Consider the following 19,350-nt stretch of genomic DNA (forward strand, 5'->3'; position numbering starts at 1 on the left):
ACAATGCTGTGTGGAAAAGAAAAATATGAACCCTGCTTTTCGTCTGCACTGAATCGCCTTTCTGTCTTTTGCTTTTCAGGATCCAGCTGGGATATTTGAATTGGTGGAGGTAGTTGGAAATGGCACCTATGGACAAGTATACAAGGTTGGTTGGAGGCGCAGTGCATGGCCTGTCCTGTTTTCCCTGTCTGTGTTTTTTTTTTTTCCCCCTATAAAGCTCAGGAACAAAGGAAATGACATTTTTTAAAAAAAAACATGCCTTTCAGATGTTGCAATCAATCCATATCAGTATGTTTCCAGCAATGGTGGCTTGTTTTGGTATCAGTCTGATCAGAGTCTGGAGGTGTTCTGCTTAATCCAGCTGGGAGGTTGTGTGTGTGTGTGTGTGTGTGTGTGTGTGTGTGTGTGTGTGTGTGTGTGTGTGTGTGTGTGTGTGTGTGTGTGTGTGTGTGTGTGTGTGTAAGAGTGAATCAGACAGTCTACAGTCTGATGCATCACCCATCTTACATCACCTGCCTTACTGAAAAGTAGGTGAGGAGGCAAAGATGGAGAAACAATATGTCATAATCCTGCTGCTCCGTCTCTGCGCCTCATTCCTTTTGCTTTCACGAAAATCTTATTTCATATCCTGTTTAAATCAGGACTTTTCCACTTCAGTGGATGGGAATCCCACATCTCTGGGCCATCTGCTCACGGTGTCACATTTCCCTGTTGAAAATGAACATTGCGGCTGTTGAGAGACGGTGAGCGTAGAACTGGAAGATGTGGTCAGTCTGTTTAAAGGAGGCCTGGCCCTGAGTTGGAGACACATCCGCCGGAGACCAATGTTGCAGTGGGTCTCCTTGTGTTGTTGTTGCTGCAGCTAGCAACTCAGTGGAGGCTCCATTTTGTTGTCTGCTGCTGCACTCCTTAATGACATTTAACCACATACCTATAAGATAAGCAGACTCTGCTTTGCCGTGGCACAGCCTCTTAATAGGCGAGCCAAAAAAAACATCAATTTGCTTCTGCGCTAAGAAGTAAGCTAAGCTGGGTGTTTAATTCTGACAGCCCACAGTGCTCCAGTGACCTGCATTCAATCCCCTAGTGCAGTGAACTTCCAGGACCCCCCCTCCCTGCCCCCACCACCACCAAAACCTCAGAGCAAACCCATCTGTGCGCACGTGATGGCCTCACCTGGAAGCAGCCCTGTGCAGAGGATTTGGAAGTGTGATTCTCGCATGCTATCTTCCCACCAGATGGTTTTGAGCCAGCCGTATGGGACGGAGAATTACTGCTTCTCCCTCTTTTTTGTCCCTTTTAATCTCTCGCTCCATTCACTGTCCAACGCTAATTCTATTTGCAAGCGCCGCTGTGCGGGAATGGAGCTCGCACAAGAGAGGGCCTGTCAGATTAGCCTGCAGTTGACACAAAGTCGTGGTCGCGAACAGCCCACGTGAGATAAGCCAAGCTGTCCAGCGTGAATCGTAGCTTAGTGTTGCCCAGCGCTGCTGCTGCAGCCTCCTTTCGACCAGCCGTCGATCAGGGCATTGACTGTCATGTTAACCAGTTGAATGAGCATGTGGCCTGTGAGCATGTGCGCTTTGGTGGTGGTGGAGGAGGGAGGGGGGGTGGCTGCAACTGGTAGAAGAGCAGCTGTCCAGTTCCAGACAGAACCTGCCCACCACTCTCACAAAGCCGAGCTTGTCTCCTCACTCTTTGGGTCTCTCAGTCCGTCAGTCAGTTGGATCCACAGAAAGGAGGAGGTTGTCTGCGGGGTTTCAAACGCCAACCGACTGAATAATCCCAACAGCCCCCCAGCTGAAAACAGGGTGGAGTTACTGCTCCTTCTGAGGCCTTTTCTGCTTTGTCAAGCACTTGGTCACAGACTGCAAGGCCCTTTTAGATCACACAATGTGAGCGAGCTTCTGCACGCTTTGATTTGTGTTGACTTTTAATTCCTTTGAGTCTTTCCCCTTCGGCTTACAGGGAGGAGACTGTCTGATCTTAACAAATTATTGAATTTAAAGTTAGTTTTCAAGCGTGTGAGTGCAGGTTTTGCATTTGCGAATAAGCTGATCATTGTGCCTTCATCAGTTAACCTCTGATCATTGGTAGCTTCCTTTCATTAAGACCTCACCATGAATATGGAAAATATTGGTTTTGCAAGCTTTTCCTTGACTGCTACTCAGACTGGTTGCTGGTGCATTGCTGCCTGTTTACGAAGGGTTGCATCCTTATACCAAAAGACCAAGCCAATCACAAGACCCCGCTGATAATGCATGCCTCATCTTCTTCTTCTGCTGAGTGATATGGTGGTTGGCATCCTGTCTTGCAGTACCTCCATCTCCATCGGCATGTGTGAAAAAGTGCAAGACAGAAATGTTGCTGAATGTAACTGCATGTGTGAATAGTGAAAGGCTATCCCAGTCATTTCCCAGGAGCTGTGTGTGAAAGAGGCTTACAGCCCGTCGCTGCTGGCCTGGGATCAGCCCCCTGCAAAACCTATTGATGCATCTCTGCAGCATTGCACGACTTGCAGCTCTACCCAGAAAATTAAAGAACCAAGCTGTCCTCTAAGACTCGAGAAGCCGTGTCGAGGTTCTCGTGGCCATGCTGCTCTGTTGGCTCTCCAGCTGCACTCTCTGCCAAGAGGGCAGCCGTTGCCCCTGGAGAGGTGCCAGATTACAGCTGAAAACACAGCACAGCACATTCTGACTGACGGCCATCATGAAAATTACGTTATGGCTAAATCGCCCTTTTCGTAAATCACTTAATTTTGCTTTGGCCAGCCGGCTGATCGGAACAGAAGCCAGGATCTGTGCACAGTTTGAGTACACTTGTGTACCGTTTTGAAACCTAGAAAAGAGAATTTGTTGCAGCTTTTGCTTTTTTATCCATGTTATTTAGATTTTTTTACCTGTAAAATGTGACTGCAGGGTTGTATTTCTGCAACGAGAACCAAACTTAATCCCTCACATTGCATCCATAAAGCAGTGGATGATCCATGTTGAAACGCTGGCCCCCATCTTTGCCGTAACTAAGTACTCAGGGGACGCATTACAGTGTATAAGTTTGCCGCACACAGTCGGCCTCGCGTCATTAGTTATTGGAAGATAATGCTTTTATGTCCACACACTTTGAAAGCACGGCTCTTCCACTGCACAAAGAGCTTCTCTCCCAGTTTCTCTCCCTCCTTCGCTCTTTATCAGCTGGCACTGAACCAGCTGGCTCTGCACATGCTCTCAGGTGCCTCACCCTGGATATAGGAATTTAAAAAAGAGAGCCTAATGATAACATAGACAGAGACATGATTCCTCAAATTGTGCATGGTATGCAGGGAAGATTCCCTCTGCTCTACAGAATGGCCATATATAGTCAAGCCTGAGGCACCAGAACCCCTGCTGACCTGCCTCCATGCCTGCTGTGCATTCATGAGGTGTGCCAAGGCTGTGCCCACCAGTATTTCCATACCGTCATGTCATGTTTCATATGCATGCATGTGTGCTTATATTAAAATCTATGGTGAGTTGACTGTATTTGTGCAATCACCAAACCTCACCAGCGCGGTTTTTATGTGCGCATAACTGGCTTTTCCAGCAGGCCTGCTCGACATCTTGCGATACCACATGCTAAAGACAAATATCCTCCAGGGAGCTAAATCAAGAGCAGCTTATACTTCATTTCTGCAGCTCAGTAGCACGGTCCTCCATCTCCTTCCTTTGTTTTCTCCCCCAACCTTCAGGGCAGCCTCGCCCCTGCCCTCAGGACAAGAAGCTCCTCTCACGAGGCTAGCGATGCCTGACGGGCACAAGGGGTGGGAGCTGCCGCTGAGGAGGGCACGAAGCCTCATGTGTAGTCTGTTAAATGCCTACCAGCGCCATATGGTGCTCGGCGAGACTGGTGCTCACCTCAGGGCAGTGGTTATCAGCGCTCAAAGCAGCAAGGTGCTTTGAATGTTTGTTGAATTAAGAAGCTGGGGATTGTGGGTTTTATAAAATGGGTTAGTGCTGGAGTCGTGATGCAGTGTGCAAACAAGTGAGCGACGCTCCAGGTTGCACTTCAGATCAGTGATGCCATGTAGGTGCATCTGGTAGAGGGGTTGAGATGGAAAATGAATGGAAAATGTGGGTAGAAATAGTGAAAATGTAATATTTACCCCCAAATTGAGACTGGTTTGTACTTAAAAAACGTGGATTGGATGCCATTGCAGGACCTTGCAGCAGTGGAGGGCTTGCCTGTTTGCCGAATGAATGACTCTTGTATAGCACCCATTGGTAAAGGTCCTGGGAGCCTGCGTGCTGATTGGCTGTGCAGCTTTTAGGTCAGAATCGGGGGCTGTTGCAGGGGCCAAGGTCCCACATTGTCCCACACTCGCTCTCTTTTCCCATTATGCACATGGACGAGTTACCCACATCCAAGCTACTAGTTGTGGCTCATTTCCATTAAGTTAACCCACCGGGTCATCTCTTCCTCAGATGGTGGGAGTCTTTAGTGTCGGTTCTTGCAGCCAGCAGCAGAGAAATTGGCATGCTTTGCTTGTAATGCTACCACCGACATCTTCATGTTACTGGAGTTGGACTTATAGTGAGGAAAATAGTGGTTAGTACATGCATAACCCTCTACCTGCATGTTATCTCAGCCACAGTAAGGCACGATATTTTTAATATGCTAAAACATTTGTCAGTGTCTAAGACCAGCAGGCAGGCTGCTCCGTTCCGTAGGTGCATAAATGCTGAATGCTGTCTCACCAGACTTTAGTGTCTAGGCCACATGGAGATTTTCCCCGTGTGACTGAGGAGGCCTGCTGACATTGTAAACTGACCGCATGTAAATGGCTCCATGTACTGTGGAGCCAGACCAGCAAGTGCTTGGTACACTAGGAGGAGGGTTTTGAATTGTACTCCGAACACAACAGGTAACCAACGAAGACAAATATCTGAAAGGCTCCTCCTCTGTGCAGCCTCCCAAACCGACAGTGTGCGTCTCTTTTGTCCCCCGTCTCCCCCACAGTGACCCTCTTCCCTAATGGGTGTCACAAGACCAGCAACGTCCCCTGACCGGCCTGAACAAAACTCTCTGTGTCTGCCTCTCCGTGTGTGTGTGTGCATGCCGCTGTCTGTGTGTAGCTCATCCAGCCACCTCATTACCCGAGTGGTGTTGAGATGAGACACAAAGGCGCTGGCGGGTGAGACAGTCTCTTGTCTGTCTTTCTTCAGTGCCTCCACTTGACAGCTCTTTCCTCTTCAAGATCTTGTTTCTTTAAGACGTTTCTTGCGTTAATGTGCTCATGCACTGGGACAAATAGACCCCCTCAGACCCACCTCAGTCCAAATCAAGGAAGAGTGAATTCTGCTTCTCGGTAAGACCCCACTCACCTTGTTCCCATCCCTACCACATGCAGTTAAACCCCATTTCCGAAACAGCAGCTCATCCTCCACTTAAATGACATCATACCAGGGCTGAGGATATTTTCTCACAGTCCCATGAACCACTTTACTTTACTTAAAAACCTGCAAACTAGCGAGTGAAGCAGGCATACCTATCAATTACAGCCGTAATTTGCCACATTTGGTTGCTAGCTGAGTTTTACTTTTAAACCCTTAAAGTGTTGTTAAAATATTTAAATTCCTGTTTTGTCCTCCCGAGGAAAGGCTCCACGCATCTTTGATCCCTTCCAGCAGCCGGCTGCCTCTGCACTGTGATCAATGGGCGCACAGTCGCATCAAGGTTTCCACGTGTGCTCGCTCGTTGTCCCCTTTCCCAGCGTCTCTTCTCATCTGTCCACTCGCTTTCTGTCCTTTATTCTGCGTCCGGTCTCATCACCGTTTCTCCCTTTGTCTGCGCCACCTCCGTCTTTACTTCTCTCTGGGGAGTCCTGGAGCAGAGGCAGCAAGGCTGTGGGTGGGTGTGTGTGTGTGTGTGACAGAGGGAATTGGGTCAGTGTGCTGGTATGCAGCGGCAGTATAAACTGGCACAACCCACAGAGACATGGGGCGAGGCAGTGGAAGGTGTTGGTTCAGCTTCAGCCACTGAAGGGATGATCGACAGTTGATTTCTCCCTACGCCAATATTAAGATTTTAACTCTCAGAACTAAGACGTTATAAGGATAATCTCTTGAGTCTCGAATGAATTTTAAATCCTCAATTACAAACCCGCCGGCCATGTCTTTTCCGTGGATCTGACACCCTGCATCTCCGTTCTCCACACTGCATGCCTGGCCTGCTAATAGCAGTGAACGTTATGGAAATGATTTGGATGGTGATATTAAATGTGAGATAATGATGTTGAGTGGAACGTGATGCTGTGATATTTCCCTTTTGAAAGGCAGCCACTGATTGAATAGAGGAGGCGTTGCTTGTAAACACATTTTTTAATGTTTAAATCTTATATATTTGCTCCCTGATTTAACTGTATTGCTTGTAAAGAGCTTAAAGGTCTGTAACTACGCTGAGACGTCCTGGAGGTGATTATTCAAAATCTGCATGTCCTGCGCCGGCTCACGTCTTTTACATCGCCTGCAGATAAGCTGTGTAATGTCCTTAAGCTCAGCTCTGGCGTCTGCGTGAAACCCATAAGATCCCCCAGTACAAGATGTTTTTCTTTGACACCAAAACTGGTCGTCCATGCTGGCATTTCAGCGACGTGCTGTGACATAACTCCCCCCTGCTGCCTCCCGGGGATCAGATCTCGATTGGACGATATTAAAACAGAAATCCCCCAGCCTTAGCTCATACGTCGAGTCTACCTGCATCTGCGTCCCCAGGTAGATGGAGGATGTGCCCTGCCTGTTTATCGCCATCTGTCCACCCTCCTGCCCACGCTGCTCGTTCAAATGTCACCTCAGATCTCCACATGACCCTGCGTCGGAGGGTCATCCATCCCTCATTACCACCCCTCTACCAGCTCACTACGCATACACACACTCTCACCAGCGACCTTTCAAGAACCAAACCACGGCACCCAGCAGTGCTCTCCCTCCCTCGCTGTGTGAACTAATAACACGAAACCAGGTTTGTTTTGTACCTACACGGCTAGTTAAAACGCACGCCGCTCACTTCCAGCGCTGTGTTGCGCAAAGGCAGCGCGAGCCAAGAGCCTTGTTGCCGAACAACAGTGGGTTGACCTGGTTAGAAAGCCAGCCAGCGCTTTTAAATGGCCGCTGAGTGTGATTGATTTTACTTTAATGTGAAAGACGGAGGGAGGGAGAGGTTCTTTTGTGTTCTGGTAAATCAGGATGCAGATACGAGCTCTGTGCAGAAGCGTATGGGAAACAGTACTCCCACTTTTGTCCACACCGACTCTGAGGGCAGACCACTAACAATGCTTCAGAGCTGTGCTGCTCGCTTGTGTTAAGTGGAAATCCACCCTGAAACACAAATCATGGGTTTATCTAACAGTGATCTGTTAGCAGTAGTGAAGCAATGTGCACGTTGTGATGGCACCTGTGTGCCTTAACTGCCACTGTGGGCACAGTTTTCTGTTTATGCACGCCTGTGAAATAACAAGCATTTAAAGGGAGAGTTCAGATTTTATAAATCCCTTATATCAGCGTTGAGTTTCACAGAGCAGCCCATTAGAGCCTCACTTATGGAGTTTCTAGCATTAAGGAAGATTTCTTCTCACAGCATTGTTAATTGAGACTTCATAGAGTAGTGCATTTCTTTTTAGGGTAGATTTGAACTTAATGTCTGGCTTTAAAGGCAATAAGTCAGTCAGTGGTTTAGTGCTGAGCTGGAGAGAGGCCAGCAGCACATCTGGCCATGGTTAAGAGGAGCTGCGATGGGAGGAGGAGAGATGGAGGCCAGGGAGGCCTGAGTGATAGCTCAGTGCCTCAGATAACCCCACAACAGCCCCGCCTAGCTGGCTGCTTTAAGGGGGCCCTTCAGAGCCCGACCGCAGCCCTCCTGCGATCAACCCATCCCTGCTCCAAGGGTCTGCGTAACAGGGGTCCAACCACAGGACAGGGGCTGCGAGGCTCAGTCCATTATTGATCCTCAGCAGTTTTAGAATTGAGGAGTTGTTTAAAGCTATGATATAAATGTTGACATTTTTGTTACATCCTCACAGCAATCATTAAATCATTGCTTTATATAAATGAAAAGACAAAAGGGAATATAGATCAGCATATAGATCAGCACGTGAAAGATGTCCCTTACTCATGATGCTTCAGTCTGGGTTTTCAGAGATGCTATCAGCAAGTGAGACGATTGGTGGAGAGGATGATTATGAAAGTGGACGGCTGTAAAAACAGTCACTGGCAGATTTGTCGCTCTACCCTCCGTGTGATCCACTAAAATCCGTGGGGCATATTTTAGGGTAAGCGTGACCGGAGTTACGGGTCATCCTTCTCACATTCATGCCTCTGACATGTCACTCCGTGCACCACTATTGGATTTTTTTTCAACTCTGAAACATCAATACTACGCTGACCTGAAAAATCCACCATCAGCTGGGCTGGAACACACTGCGAACCGTTATTTGGTTAAATACAGAGAGATAAGGTGATGGGCTTTTTTTTCTCTCCATTTTCTGACGTTTCGTCGAACAAATGATTAATCGAGAACATTTCCTGCAAAAAGAAAAGCCGTAGCATTGATGTTTTTTTAAATGCGTAATTTACAGCCCCTCTGAGGACACATGGCTGAGAAAAACGCAGACTCTGATGTTGACCTTGGTGCGCTCTGTGATTTTGTTTGCCAGTCCTTCCTAGTTAATGGTAGATTTGTGGGATCTGTTGAGCAGACTTGGCAGTATCATTTTCCAAACACAACTTTCCCAAAAACTTGCCTGTTTAATTTATGCATATTCACATCCTTCGTAATCACGTCTGCTGCATATTGTATTAGCTGCTCAGTGTTCTCCTTAAATCAGTGACAGTAGATGAATGAGGGGGATAAAAGCCTGTAAAGAAAATTGTGTGTAATCCAGCCTCTCGTCTCATTACTCATGTGCTAATGTTGTGTAACCCAGTTGTTTTGTGGTATCAAAATGCAATATCCTTGTGGTTTTGATCACCCATATCTCCACCCAGACTCTCAGAGATGTTGGCTTCATAAATTCTTCAGGCTCATTGGCAAGAAATCAGAGAAAAAAAAGCTCTTTGCACAGTCACATCCTCACCTCCTGGTATCTGCTCCAAACCACGCATCTTAAATCATTGATAAACCCAGAATAAACAGACATTTTTGTTAGGCTGTCATGGGTTTACACACATGTTTCGAGGCACCGTCAACTGTAGAACTGTAAGAATTAACAGCTTTGCTTTATTAACAGCCAAAACGAGAGATTAATGGCATCATTAGTGAGCTGGCCATATCCAACAAATATCTGTCGGGGCTCTCTGTGACTATATCCTTGGATCAAAGTGAGCTTTGTCTCAAGAAAGTACTCATTTCAGAGTCCAGTGCCACTGTCAACTGGCGTCTTGATTCTTCAGTTCAGCTTTCTTTCAGCCCGTTTATGCGATGACCTTTAACCTACGCAGGTGCGGTGTTTACGCCCCGCGCTCGGTGTGGCCAGAGGGCTTTAAACCGCAGCCATTCCTGGCGTGAGAGAAGAAGAGGTGGCAGTGAGTCGGTGTCGACGCTCTATTGGGGGTTGTAACTACAAACAAAATGGTGATTCATGCAGGAACATCATGCTTACAATCTGTAATCCCTTCTCGAAAATTGGGCACTCCTCCTTTTGCCATACAGAAAACTGGTGTGCAAGTTGATCTTGCTTGACTGGAAAAGCTTGAGTTTATTAGTCATTACCAATACCAATTTGTATTATTATTGTCAATCCACCAATTATGCGGAAGTGAGACTGTAATTTGTCTTTAACACTGACCACAAACAGCAATTACGTGATGATAGTGCACAACATTTCCCAAGATCCTCTGCATTTGGTTGCTTTAAAGCATAGACAGTACACAGATTGTGTAGAAAATAACCTTATTTACTGACCTTTTGTGAATTATAAATTATAATTGCATGTTCGATCACATTATGTTGCACCACTTCGGTCTTTTTAAGAACCCAGTTTGAGAGATTTCTCTGCATGTCTGTGTTCATCTGCAGAGGGTTAATGATAGCCGAGAAACAGTTTTTTCCTTAAATCGACCAGACGGTTTAACAAATCCTGTGACTACAAGTTAAGTTTCCACTGGTGGACACTCCATGTGCACTCGAGGCACAGGGCCGAGGATGACTTCCTCCTGGTAACACCTGTGACCAGTGAACCCGGCAAAGCGGCCGCATCAGCACCAGCCGACGGGGAGCTGACGGCCGTAATGTCAGCTTGGGTGTTGTTTTTGCAGTGGCGACCCCTGGGATCAAAGTAGAGAGGATTAAAGGCATTGTAAAGTGTCCCTCTCACCCCCCTCTCCTGCCCTGTGGAAAGGGAGGGCCCCTAAGCCTGCGTGGCTTTTATTGTCATAATCCATACATTTTCAATTGACTATGGAATGCACTGGCTGAGATGGTGTTGGTGGGGATGCTCATATGAGTGTCTGAGCTGTGCATCTGTCTGCGCCTTCCTTCTGCAGCGAGGCCCGTGCAGCGTATTGATGCATGTGTCCCCGATACAGCTGCCGCAGTGAGCGGCGGACACACAGCAGCGTTATCACTACAGCGCTGTCCCGAAAAGTCAGAAGGGGAAAACCCATACCCAGCCGGGCCAGCTCCCAAATATGTCCCATGTTTTATCTCCTCTCGGGGCAGGGGGTGGGAGGGAGGGGTAGGAGAGAGGCCTCTATTTCAGTCCTTTGTTTACGCAAGGAGTGGCAGTAGGGTGTTGGGAGAGCAGAGTAGTCTGGGAATGTTGGGACTGTATAGCTTGGGAATAATATGCTCATCTGTGGCATGTACTGTATATAGTAAGTTCACGTATACCGTGGGATACAGATTAAGGCATTAAGGCATGACTAACAGTTATGTTCATCATCAGTTCATCTATTATTCTCTCAGTTAATTGATTGTTTTGTTTCTAAAATGTCAGAAAATGGTGAAAAGTCAACAGAGTACAGTGTGTTTTCCAACAGCAGTGTGGGCGCTCACTTATGTTTTGTCTCCTCGCAGGGACGTCATGTCAAGACTGGACAGCTGGCTGCCATCAAAGTCATGGACGTCACAGAGGTAAGGCTAAAACAATGTATTGTTTCAGCTTGATAGCACAGTGTAAGCTCTCGCGGCAGTCACTTTGCAAAGGATGCAATGGAAGGCGAATAAAGTGCACCGCTGCGCACACACGCAGGCCCAAAAATGGACCGTGTGGTGAGTTTTCTCTGTGTTTCCAGAGATTACAGATCCGTCATGTGAGGTGTTTGTTGAGCTTTTTGTCACGACTTAGAAATGATGAGGCAGTTGCTAGGTTTTTGTTTGGTAGGACTGCCCCCCTCCCCCCCTCGTTATATTATAAATTGTGGTTTGTGTAGAGAGAGAAGTTAAGCGTATCAGCTGGAGAACATTACTCTGGGACGTATTTGAATCTCTGCTCTTCTGTCTGGTTAATATTAAAATCGGGAGACATTCCATTGCCTCTGACGTCGAACTGTTTTTGAGCTTGTATAGGAGAAAATGGCATGCTCTGTAATGAGCCACCCCCCATAATAAACAGCAGGGGAAGGGTAGAGGCAACAGGATGCTCATTGAGCGAAGTGCGTCATTTAGTGGCCAGCAGGCTGCCCTCAGCAGTGGGAGGTCCTGTCTGCAGATGAGAGAACGCACACAGCCGCACATCGCGCATATGCAGGAACACAAAGCAGGAGGTTTCAGGGTAGCAGTGAAGGCCAGCAGGGCCAACCACCCACACGGCCATAATAATGATGGAGGAATATGGGTGCGACTGTACACACACACACACACACACACGCGCGCATCCACCAATGACAGGCCTTGCTGGTGAATTCTGGAGACTGGTTGCACTTATGGCTTGGAGTTCATCGTCTTCCCTGGGGGAGCGAGCTCTAAAGTCATCAGCCAGATTTCACCCACGCATCACCGCCCTTATAAGGACACATTTACCAGGACTGAATGCCACATTTTCCCAATACACTGTGATCAGCACGACCCTGAGGAGGCTGAAAGAGGCCAGTGGTGCAGCAGCAGAGAGCCGTGTGCCCCGACATGCCTGCTGCCACTCCTCACCCGAGCCGACGTCACGATGAGTCAGACTGACACTCTTGCATGATATGTTATCATGTGTAACCGGAATATAGATTATTACCCAACCGTTTCCTGTTCAGTGTGACGGGAGTGCATCTGTTGACTGGAAGTCATTTGACACGTAGAGATGGTGCCAACTGAGGCTAAACTCATTGACCAAATCTTAGGAAATTAGCGCTGCTTGTCACTTACTTGATTGAAATAGTCTGTTATTCAGTATTTGAGGTGAATTTATGTAATTGTAAGAATGAAAATGGTGTGAAGCACCTCGCTAAGACTCTCTGTATCCTGTTATGTGTCACCTATCTGTACCTTCAAGGCAGTGCACCTTGTGACAGAGCTTTGTTTTATTAAACACTGACTAATACTGGGTGTGTGCCTTTAGCACCAGGTTGTTGTTTAGCGAATGTCCTTTCATAAGCCAGATGTTTATTGCCTGCACTCCATTGAATGATTCATTGCTTATGATCTCCGCCATGAAACTGATAAAGCTGACTTCATCATAGACCTCCCTCAGCGACTTTGAAGTCAGTGTGACTGTGATTTAATCTGCATTAAACACTGCGCTAATCCACGACAGGGACACATTTGCGTGTGGTGTATGTGGATTATGACATAGTTTAATATGTAATTGTGACACAGGGCATCTCATATCCAGAAAACATGTCATGATGTAGCAGATTTTATATAAATTAAATGAATAGATAGTTTACATAAATGAATTACCACATGGAAAGGCCCCTCTGTGCTGTTTGATGTGACTCTTGCATAGGCGTTAGAGAGGCTGGTGGGGTTCATGTCCCAAAACATGGACTTTAATGTTTGTCACTGTAGTTTGAACATGGTGGTTTATGTTGATAATTGTCTTTTTTGGGCTGCTTTATAGTCTTAAGCATCAGTGAGGTGGCTGTTATGTTTCTTGACCGCGGCGGTTTTCGCTACTAGTTCCTCTCCCCTGTGTTGAATGTCATTATATTCCATATAACAGACTGTGTTTGTAATAAACATCAGTGTGGGTCCAGCCCGACGAGGCTTTTGGCTTGGCTTTGCTGCATCTTAATCATGCTCAAGTGGTTTTCCGTGGTGGGTTAGGGAGGCCGTGATGCTCTCCTCCCCTCTGTCCTGGCTGTGGGGCTCATCCACAGGCACGCTGGACCGTCCAGCATGACTCTGACCCACATTCTCATCCCTGCTCCACATTCCCAAATCCAAACCCTCCTCCGCTCTCCTCCTCTGAGCCGCCATATCGCCCTGAAGCTAAAAATGGATGCCTTTTGTACAATCCTCTGGTATAGATCTGACTGCATGATTTGGGCAGATTTGGTCATTGGTTATTGTACACATGGCCTTCCCTCATTTCTTGCGCTGTCATTTGACAAATCTCCCTCTGTCTCTCCCTCCCTCCCTCCCTCGCCTCACCTCATCACCTGACTTGCGGCAGTGAGGCTTTCACTGTCGGTAGTGTGATAATCCAACAGCTGCACAGTGGAGAGGGGGTGGATGTGGGGGGGAGGGGGGATGCGTACAGCAGAAAGGCTTACGTCAACTCAAACGAGTCATGCAGCAGCAGCATGGCCGCCTGCATAGACGGCCAACTGCCATTTTGCTATAGGTGAAGCCTGCTGCACGCACAGTTCAGTGTTGTAACAACACACAGAGCATCACCTCTCTCTTCAGTTCCACATTTTAATGCTGTCCAGTGGTGATAATTGACGTAAAATTGCTGTTAAAACAAAGAGGCACACCCCCACACACTGTAGTCTGCAGTGACAATGCTGTGCGACCACCCCCACATTTTGTGTCTGTCCCCCTCCTCCCACTGTACTTTCTATAGGAGAGAGCCATAAAGCAAAGCACTCGCAGGCTGATTCCTGCATGTGTTCAATCAGTGTGTCACTGTTAATCATTGTCAAGTTGCTATTGGGTGCAAGCGGGGAGTTAACGCTGCAGCCAGCTGTGACCTTTTTATCAAGACGTGATACCAGACGCAGGTTACGTGCACTAAAGGCCATTTCCAGCGGAGACTGAACGCTGTCTTAAAGCTACATCTGGCTGTTGATTTAGCTTTTGTAAAACTGTGGATAAGCCCGCTGATTTCCCTGTTGCAGTCTACTATCTGCCCACAGGGGCTGATGTGATCATCACGTCTGTTTTTTTAGGTTGCATTTGATTTTTAAAACCACCCATTTCCTGCTGAGTTACTACTCTTCCATCAAGTGATCATGCACACAGTATATATGATATTTACTGTGTTTGTAGGTGAACAGTCAGGGCAGGATTCTTGAGCTCCGTTCGGGGTAATGGCAGCCTGACACTGATGTATATCTGTGGGGGATTTGCCATCGATCTTATGTATATTTAGTTTTTTTTTGCAAGGGATTACCGATAATGACTACTGTACACATCCACTCACAATGAGACTCACTCATGCATCATTAATCCTTAAACAATGGAATCATTTGCCTGCAGACGCACGACTCCTGCTGCGTTGTTATATAGCTGAGTCCTTGACGCACAGTCAGTAAGGCCTGGCCATGCTGAAATGAAACCGCACCAGGGCGTCGCCACATAGCTTGACACTTGCTGTGACTTCAAGTATGGAAGTGAATTGATTTGGGGCTGAAATGAAGTGTCAGTCAAGGCCGGAGGATGATTAGAAGCAGATACCCACACAGTGATTATTGTGTTTCACCGTGGTGATTTTCCAATGGACCGATGAACGCCCACTTGTCTTTTTATACCTATGTAACATCTGTGTGCATGTGTGTCCAGGATGAAGAGGAGGAAATTAAACTTGAGATCAATATGCTGAAGAAGTATTCCCACCACCGAAACATAGCCACCTACTATGGTGCTTTCATTAAAAAGAGCCCCCCGGGACACGACGACCAGCTATGGGTAAGTCCTCAAATCCTTTCAAGAAATTAAGGTTGAGCAAGGAAGGAAATAATGTAGCTGCCAGGTTTACTTCTGTTTTCAGTTATATTCACATTTTCTACCTGTTTTTGTGTAGTTGGTGATGGAGTTCTGTGGAGCTGGTTCCATCACAGACCTGGTGAAGAACACCAAGGGGAACCAGCTGAAGGAAGACTGGATCGCCTACATCTCCAGAGAGATCCTCAGGGTGAGCTCCTTCTCCTCTCCTCTCCTCTCCTCTCCTCTCCTCTCCTCTCCTCTCCTCTCCTCTCCTCTCCTCTCCTCTCCCACAGTCACTCATGTCCCCTCTCTCTCTGTCTCCCCCTCAGGGTCTTGCCCACCTACACGCCCACCACGTCATTCACCGTGACATCAAGGGCCAGAACGTCCTGTTGACTGAGAATGCCGAAGTCAAACTCGGTGAGTGGAGAAGCATGTTCTTCCACATGTTCGCTGACGTCCAGACTGAAAGTGACCGTGATGAAATCCCCTAGTCTCATATTTAATTTCGAGTTTGGCACCTTGATGACTGTGATTACTCTCTCTAGTTGACTTTGGCGTGAGCGCTCAGCTGGACCGGACTGTGGGGAGGAGAAACACCTTCATCGGGACCCCTTATTGGATGGCCCCTGAGGTCATTGCTTGTGACGAGAACCCAGACGCCACATACGATTACAGAGTAAGAGCCTCCACAGAAGTCTCAAGCTCTGAAAACCTGCCAGTGTGTAATTGTGTGAAACAGGTGCTTTCTACCTGTGGGCACCTGGATTTGTCTGAGCTTGTGTGCTTGGTGTGGTTTTGGCTAACGGGCCTCGTCTTTTCTTGCAGAGTGATTTGTGGTCTTGTGGTATCACAGCTATTGAAATGGCTGAAGGAGCACCACGTGAGTACCAGTTTTTCTTGATATTTCTGTGCCAGTTCGGCCTCTTGAATTCTCATTGATCTGCATGTGTGCGTCTTCTTCCAGCGCTTTGTGACATGCACCCAATGCGTGCGCTCTTCCTCATTCCAAGAAACCCTCCTCCCAGGCTCAAGTCTAAAAAATGGTGAGTACCACCCACAAAGATGAGCATTGCTATCCTTTCCAGTCCTCTTCTCACCCAAATAAATCCTCACTCAGGAGCTTTTTGTGCAATATTTTCTGTATAGATTTCCTACTTGGCCTCTTGATGTGCACTCCTGTGCATTTTGATTTTATCTCTGACATCAGACCCGGCAGCTACAGAGGCTTGAATCAGAGCTTGGCTTTTCCTCTGTGCTTTGCTGCTGAGCTGAACATCTGTGGTACACCTGCTCTGGCAGGCTCAGTCTCCTCTGGCACACACTGCTGCATTGCTGTGGACACGCTGCAGAAAAAAAACCCCTCCAGCATCTGACTTGTCAGCTGGCTGTAGAGCTGAGATGACTTGGGTCCCGTTTTAACAGACGGTGTAGTGTGAATAGGCTTTATTATGGATACTGGCTTTCGTTAAATAATAGATAGTTTTGCTGTTAGATCGTTTCATTTTTGATTCATTCACTTGAAAGCTTAAAGGCAGCAGGTGCAGTGATGATGCTAATTTCATTGTACTGTGCCTCATATTTCAGAGTTTTCATGGTATATATGTGATGAAGGGCTCAATGCTGCCTGTCCACACGTGTAAACCTCAATTAACACAGAGAAACCAGAGGCTGTTATGCTGTGGAGCATTTCAGAGACATGAAGGGAGGCAGTGTTAAGACTGATGGCTAATCTGGAATCAGAGCTTGTTTGCACAAACGTCCGTTTTACTCAGGATCCTTGGACGTGCTCTGTCCGTTTGTGGCTGAAATATTTGTCTGGCACTCGCTGTCTCTTTTTATCTGTCACACACCCTGTCGTGCATTGTTTCTCCCCGTTGACTTCAATCCCCACAGGTCCAAAAAGTTCTTCAGTTTCATCGAGAGCTGTCTGGTAAAGAACTACACGCAGCGCCCCCCGACAGAGCAGCTGCTGAAGCACCCCTTCATCCGAGACCAGCCCAACGAGAGGCAGGTCCGCATTCAGCTCAAAGACCACATCGACCGCACCAAGAAGAAGAGAGGAGAGAAGGGTGCGTCTGGCTCTGCTTGTGTGTCTTCACTCGCCAGCTGGTTGCTTTGCTTCTCTTTTCTGTTTTATTGTCAGAACAAAAGTTCTGATTCCAACATTTTGTCTTGTGCAGATGAGACGGAGTATGAATACAGTGGCAGTGAAGAGGAGGAGGAGGATCCTCCAGAGCAGGAGGGAGAGCCCAGGTATGGTCTAATAGTGACAAATCAGGTGTACCTGCTTATTGGATGGCAGCCCAGTGGCTTTCTAATCTGACTGCAATGTCCTCTTTCTTCCTGCCGTCCAGCTCCATTGTCAATGTGCCAGGTGAGTCAACTCTGCGCCGCGACTTCATCCGGCTGCAGCAGGAGAACAAGGAGCGATCAGAGGCGCTGCGTCGCCAGCAGCTCCTCCAGGAGCAGCAGCTCCGGGAGCAGGAGGAGTACAAGCGCCAACTACTGGCCGAGAGGCAGAAACGCATTGAGCAGCAGAAGGAGCAGAGGAGGCGGCTGGAGGAGGTACAGGAGATGGGACTTATCAAACTGCTGCAAATCGTGTTTTTTGTCAAGAAAACTTTTGACATTTCCTCCTTTCTTTCCCCCACAGCAACAGCGACGCGAACGGGAGATGAGGAGGCAACAGGAGCGCGAGCAGCGCCGGCGTGAGCAAGAGGAGAAGAGGCGCATCGAAGAGATGGATCGTCGACGCAAAGAAGAGGAGGAACGCCGGAGGGCCGAGGACGAGAAGAGAAGGAACGATCGCGAACAGGTCGGCTTGAAAACTACGATCCGTAAACTGAATAAGCACAAAGCTCTGCAGTTACTGTACGCACTGTTTGAGTGAGGCTCGGCTTAGTGTTGCTTTGATTGACAGGAGTACATCAGGCGCCAGCTGGAGGAGGAGCAGAGACATCTGGAGATGCTGCAGGAGCAGCTCCTCCGTGAACAGGCCATGCTGCTGGTCAGTCACACACCTGCACACACATGCTGTATCCATAACACTCTGCCGTAGCTGCCTGCTGTAGTTATAGTTGTCAGGTTGATTGATCCCTGATGTCATCTTTAAGGACTGGTATCAGGTGTGTATAGTTTGCATAAAAATAAAATGAAGTTACTGGAGTGTAAAATGTGTGAATGTGTAAGGAATGCATTTAAAAGATGGCACTGATTTTTAGTCAGCCTAAGTTTATCAGGCAGACGGGGGCTGCCGGCTCTCCCGTCTCTTCTCACCACCTTGAATCAACCCCACGCTCTGCAATAGGAGTTCAAGTGGCGGGAGCTTGAGGAGCAGCGCAAGGCTGAGCGACTCCATAAGCGCCTGCAGCAGGAGCAGGCCTACCTGCTGTCGCTGCAGCACGAATCCAAACAGCAGCCCGGCGACAAGAACAAACCCCCTTCAGACTTCAGCAAACCTCCACAGACCTCCACCCTGCCCCCTGACAGAGTCCTCCTCACCACCATCCCTCAAGCTCAGGTCCTTGACAGCGCGGTGTCTGTAGCAAGAGGCCCTTATGAGTCCTCCAGAGCACTTCAGACGGTCCCCTCGGATAGCGCTAAATCCCCGGCAGCGGTGCCAGAGAAGTCTGACTCTGATGAGACCTGTCCCAGCCCGCTCTCAGACTCCCCCAGCCCCAGCCCCCCTCAGACTGAAAGCCCCACTGACTCTGAACCTCCTCAGGCAGAGAGCTCAGAGCCGGTCAGTCATCCTCCTCAGCCTATCAGAGAGGTGAACCTCCTCCTCGGCTCCGCCTGCCCCGCTGCCTGCTCTTTCTGGCTTCTTCTTGCTTGTCTTCACACACCCTCAGTGACCGTGATGATAGAGGTGGTGCGAGCAGCAAATACTGGTTTTCCTTTTAGCCCAAATACTTAAAATTTGGCGTTCTGTTCCTGATGGTTTCATTCCAAAGCCATAACTAATTTGTAATAACACAGAGCCTCTCAGCCAGACCCTTTGAGTGAAACAAGCGGGGGGTACATTGGAGAATGGAAACCCACAGGCTCCGACCACCATCGACAAGCCTTTTTATGTCCTGAATAAAACCGAGCTGTTCTCCTCCGCTCTCTCTTGGCACTCGCTTTCACTTGCAATGCTGCAAGTCTCCTTGACTACTAAAACCAGTAGGAAATGTTATCGTCACTTGAAGCAGGCTGAGCAAGACAAAGAGAAAAAATTCATTTGTAAGTTCGGGAGAAAGTGGAAAAATAAGCAGCATTACACCTTTTTAGCCTTTTTGTTTCCCCATAGACATAAAGATG

The 19,350-nt window shown here is 47.9% G+C and overlaps 1 protein-coding gene across 7 annotated transcripts in view; it reads left to right on the forward strand.

Moving 5' to 3' along the window:
* The window catches only part of LOC139351976 (mitogen-activated protein kinase kinase kinase kinase 4-like), a 31,023-nt gene that overhangs the window by 539 nt on the left and 11,134 nt on the right, over positions 1-19,350 (forward strand). For 4 of the 7 annotated variants that reach the window (XM_070993924.1, XM_070993926.1, XM_070993925.1 and 1 more), the window contains exons 2-15: positions 80-145; positions 11,044-11,100; positions 14,902-15,027; positions 15,143-15,253; positions 15,375-15,465; positions 15,594-15,724; positions 15,874-15,928; positions 16,013-16,091; positions 16,942-17,117; positions 17,229-17,301; positions 17,403-17,613; positions 17,702-17,863; positions 17,969-18,055; positions 18,356-18,820. In XM_070993924.1, coding sequence (XP_070850025.1) covers positions 80-145; positions 11,044-11,100; positions 14,902-15,027; positions 15,143-15,253; positions 15,375-15,465; positions 15,594-15,724; positions 15,874-15,928; positions 16,013-16,091; positions 16,942-17,117; positions 17,229-17,301; positions 17,403-17,613; positions 17,702-17,863; positions 17,969-18,055; positions 18,356-18,820 — 1,890 coding nt within the window. The remainder of the gene's footprint in view (positions 1-79; positions 146-11,043; positions 11,101-14,901; positions 15,028-15,142; positions 15,254-15,374; positions 15,466-15,593; positions 15,725-15,873; positions 15,929-16,012; positions 16,092-16,941; positions 17,118-17,228; positions 17,302-17,402; positions 17,614-17,701; positions 17,864-17,968; positions 18,056-18,355; positions 18,821-19,350) is intronic. The other 3 variants (XM_070993930.1, XM_070993928.1, XM_070993929.1) reach the window with 1 other exon arrangement.

This window comes from Chaetodon trifascialis, chromosome 24 (assembly GCF_039877785.1).
Source record: "Chaetodon trifascialis isolate fChaTrf1 chromosome 24, fChaTrf1.hap1, whole genome shotgun sequence".
In the NCBI taxonomy this organism is placed as follows: Eukaryota; Metazoa; Chordata; class Actinopteri; order Chaetodontiformes; family Chaetodontidae; genus Chaetodon; species Chaetodon trifascialis.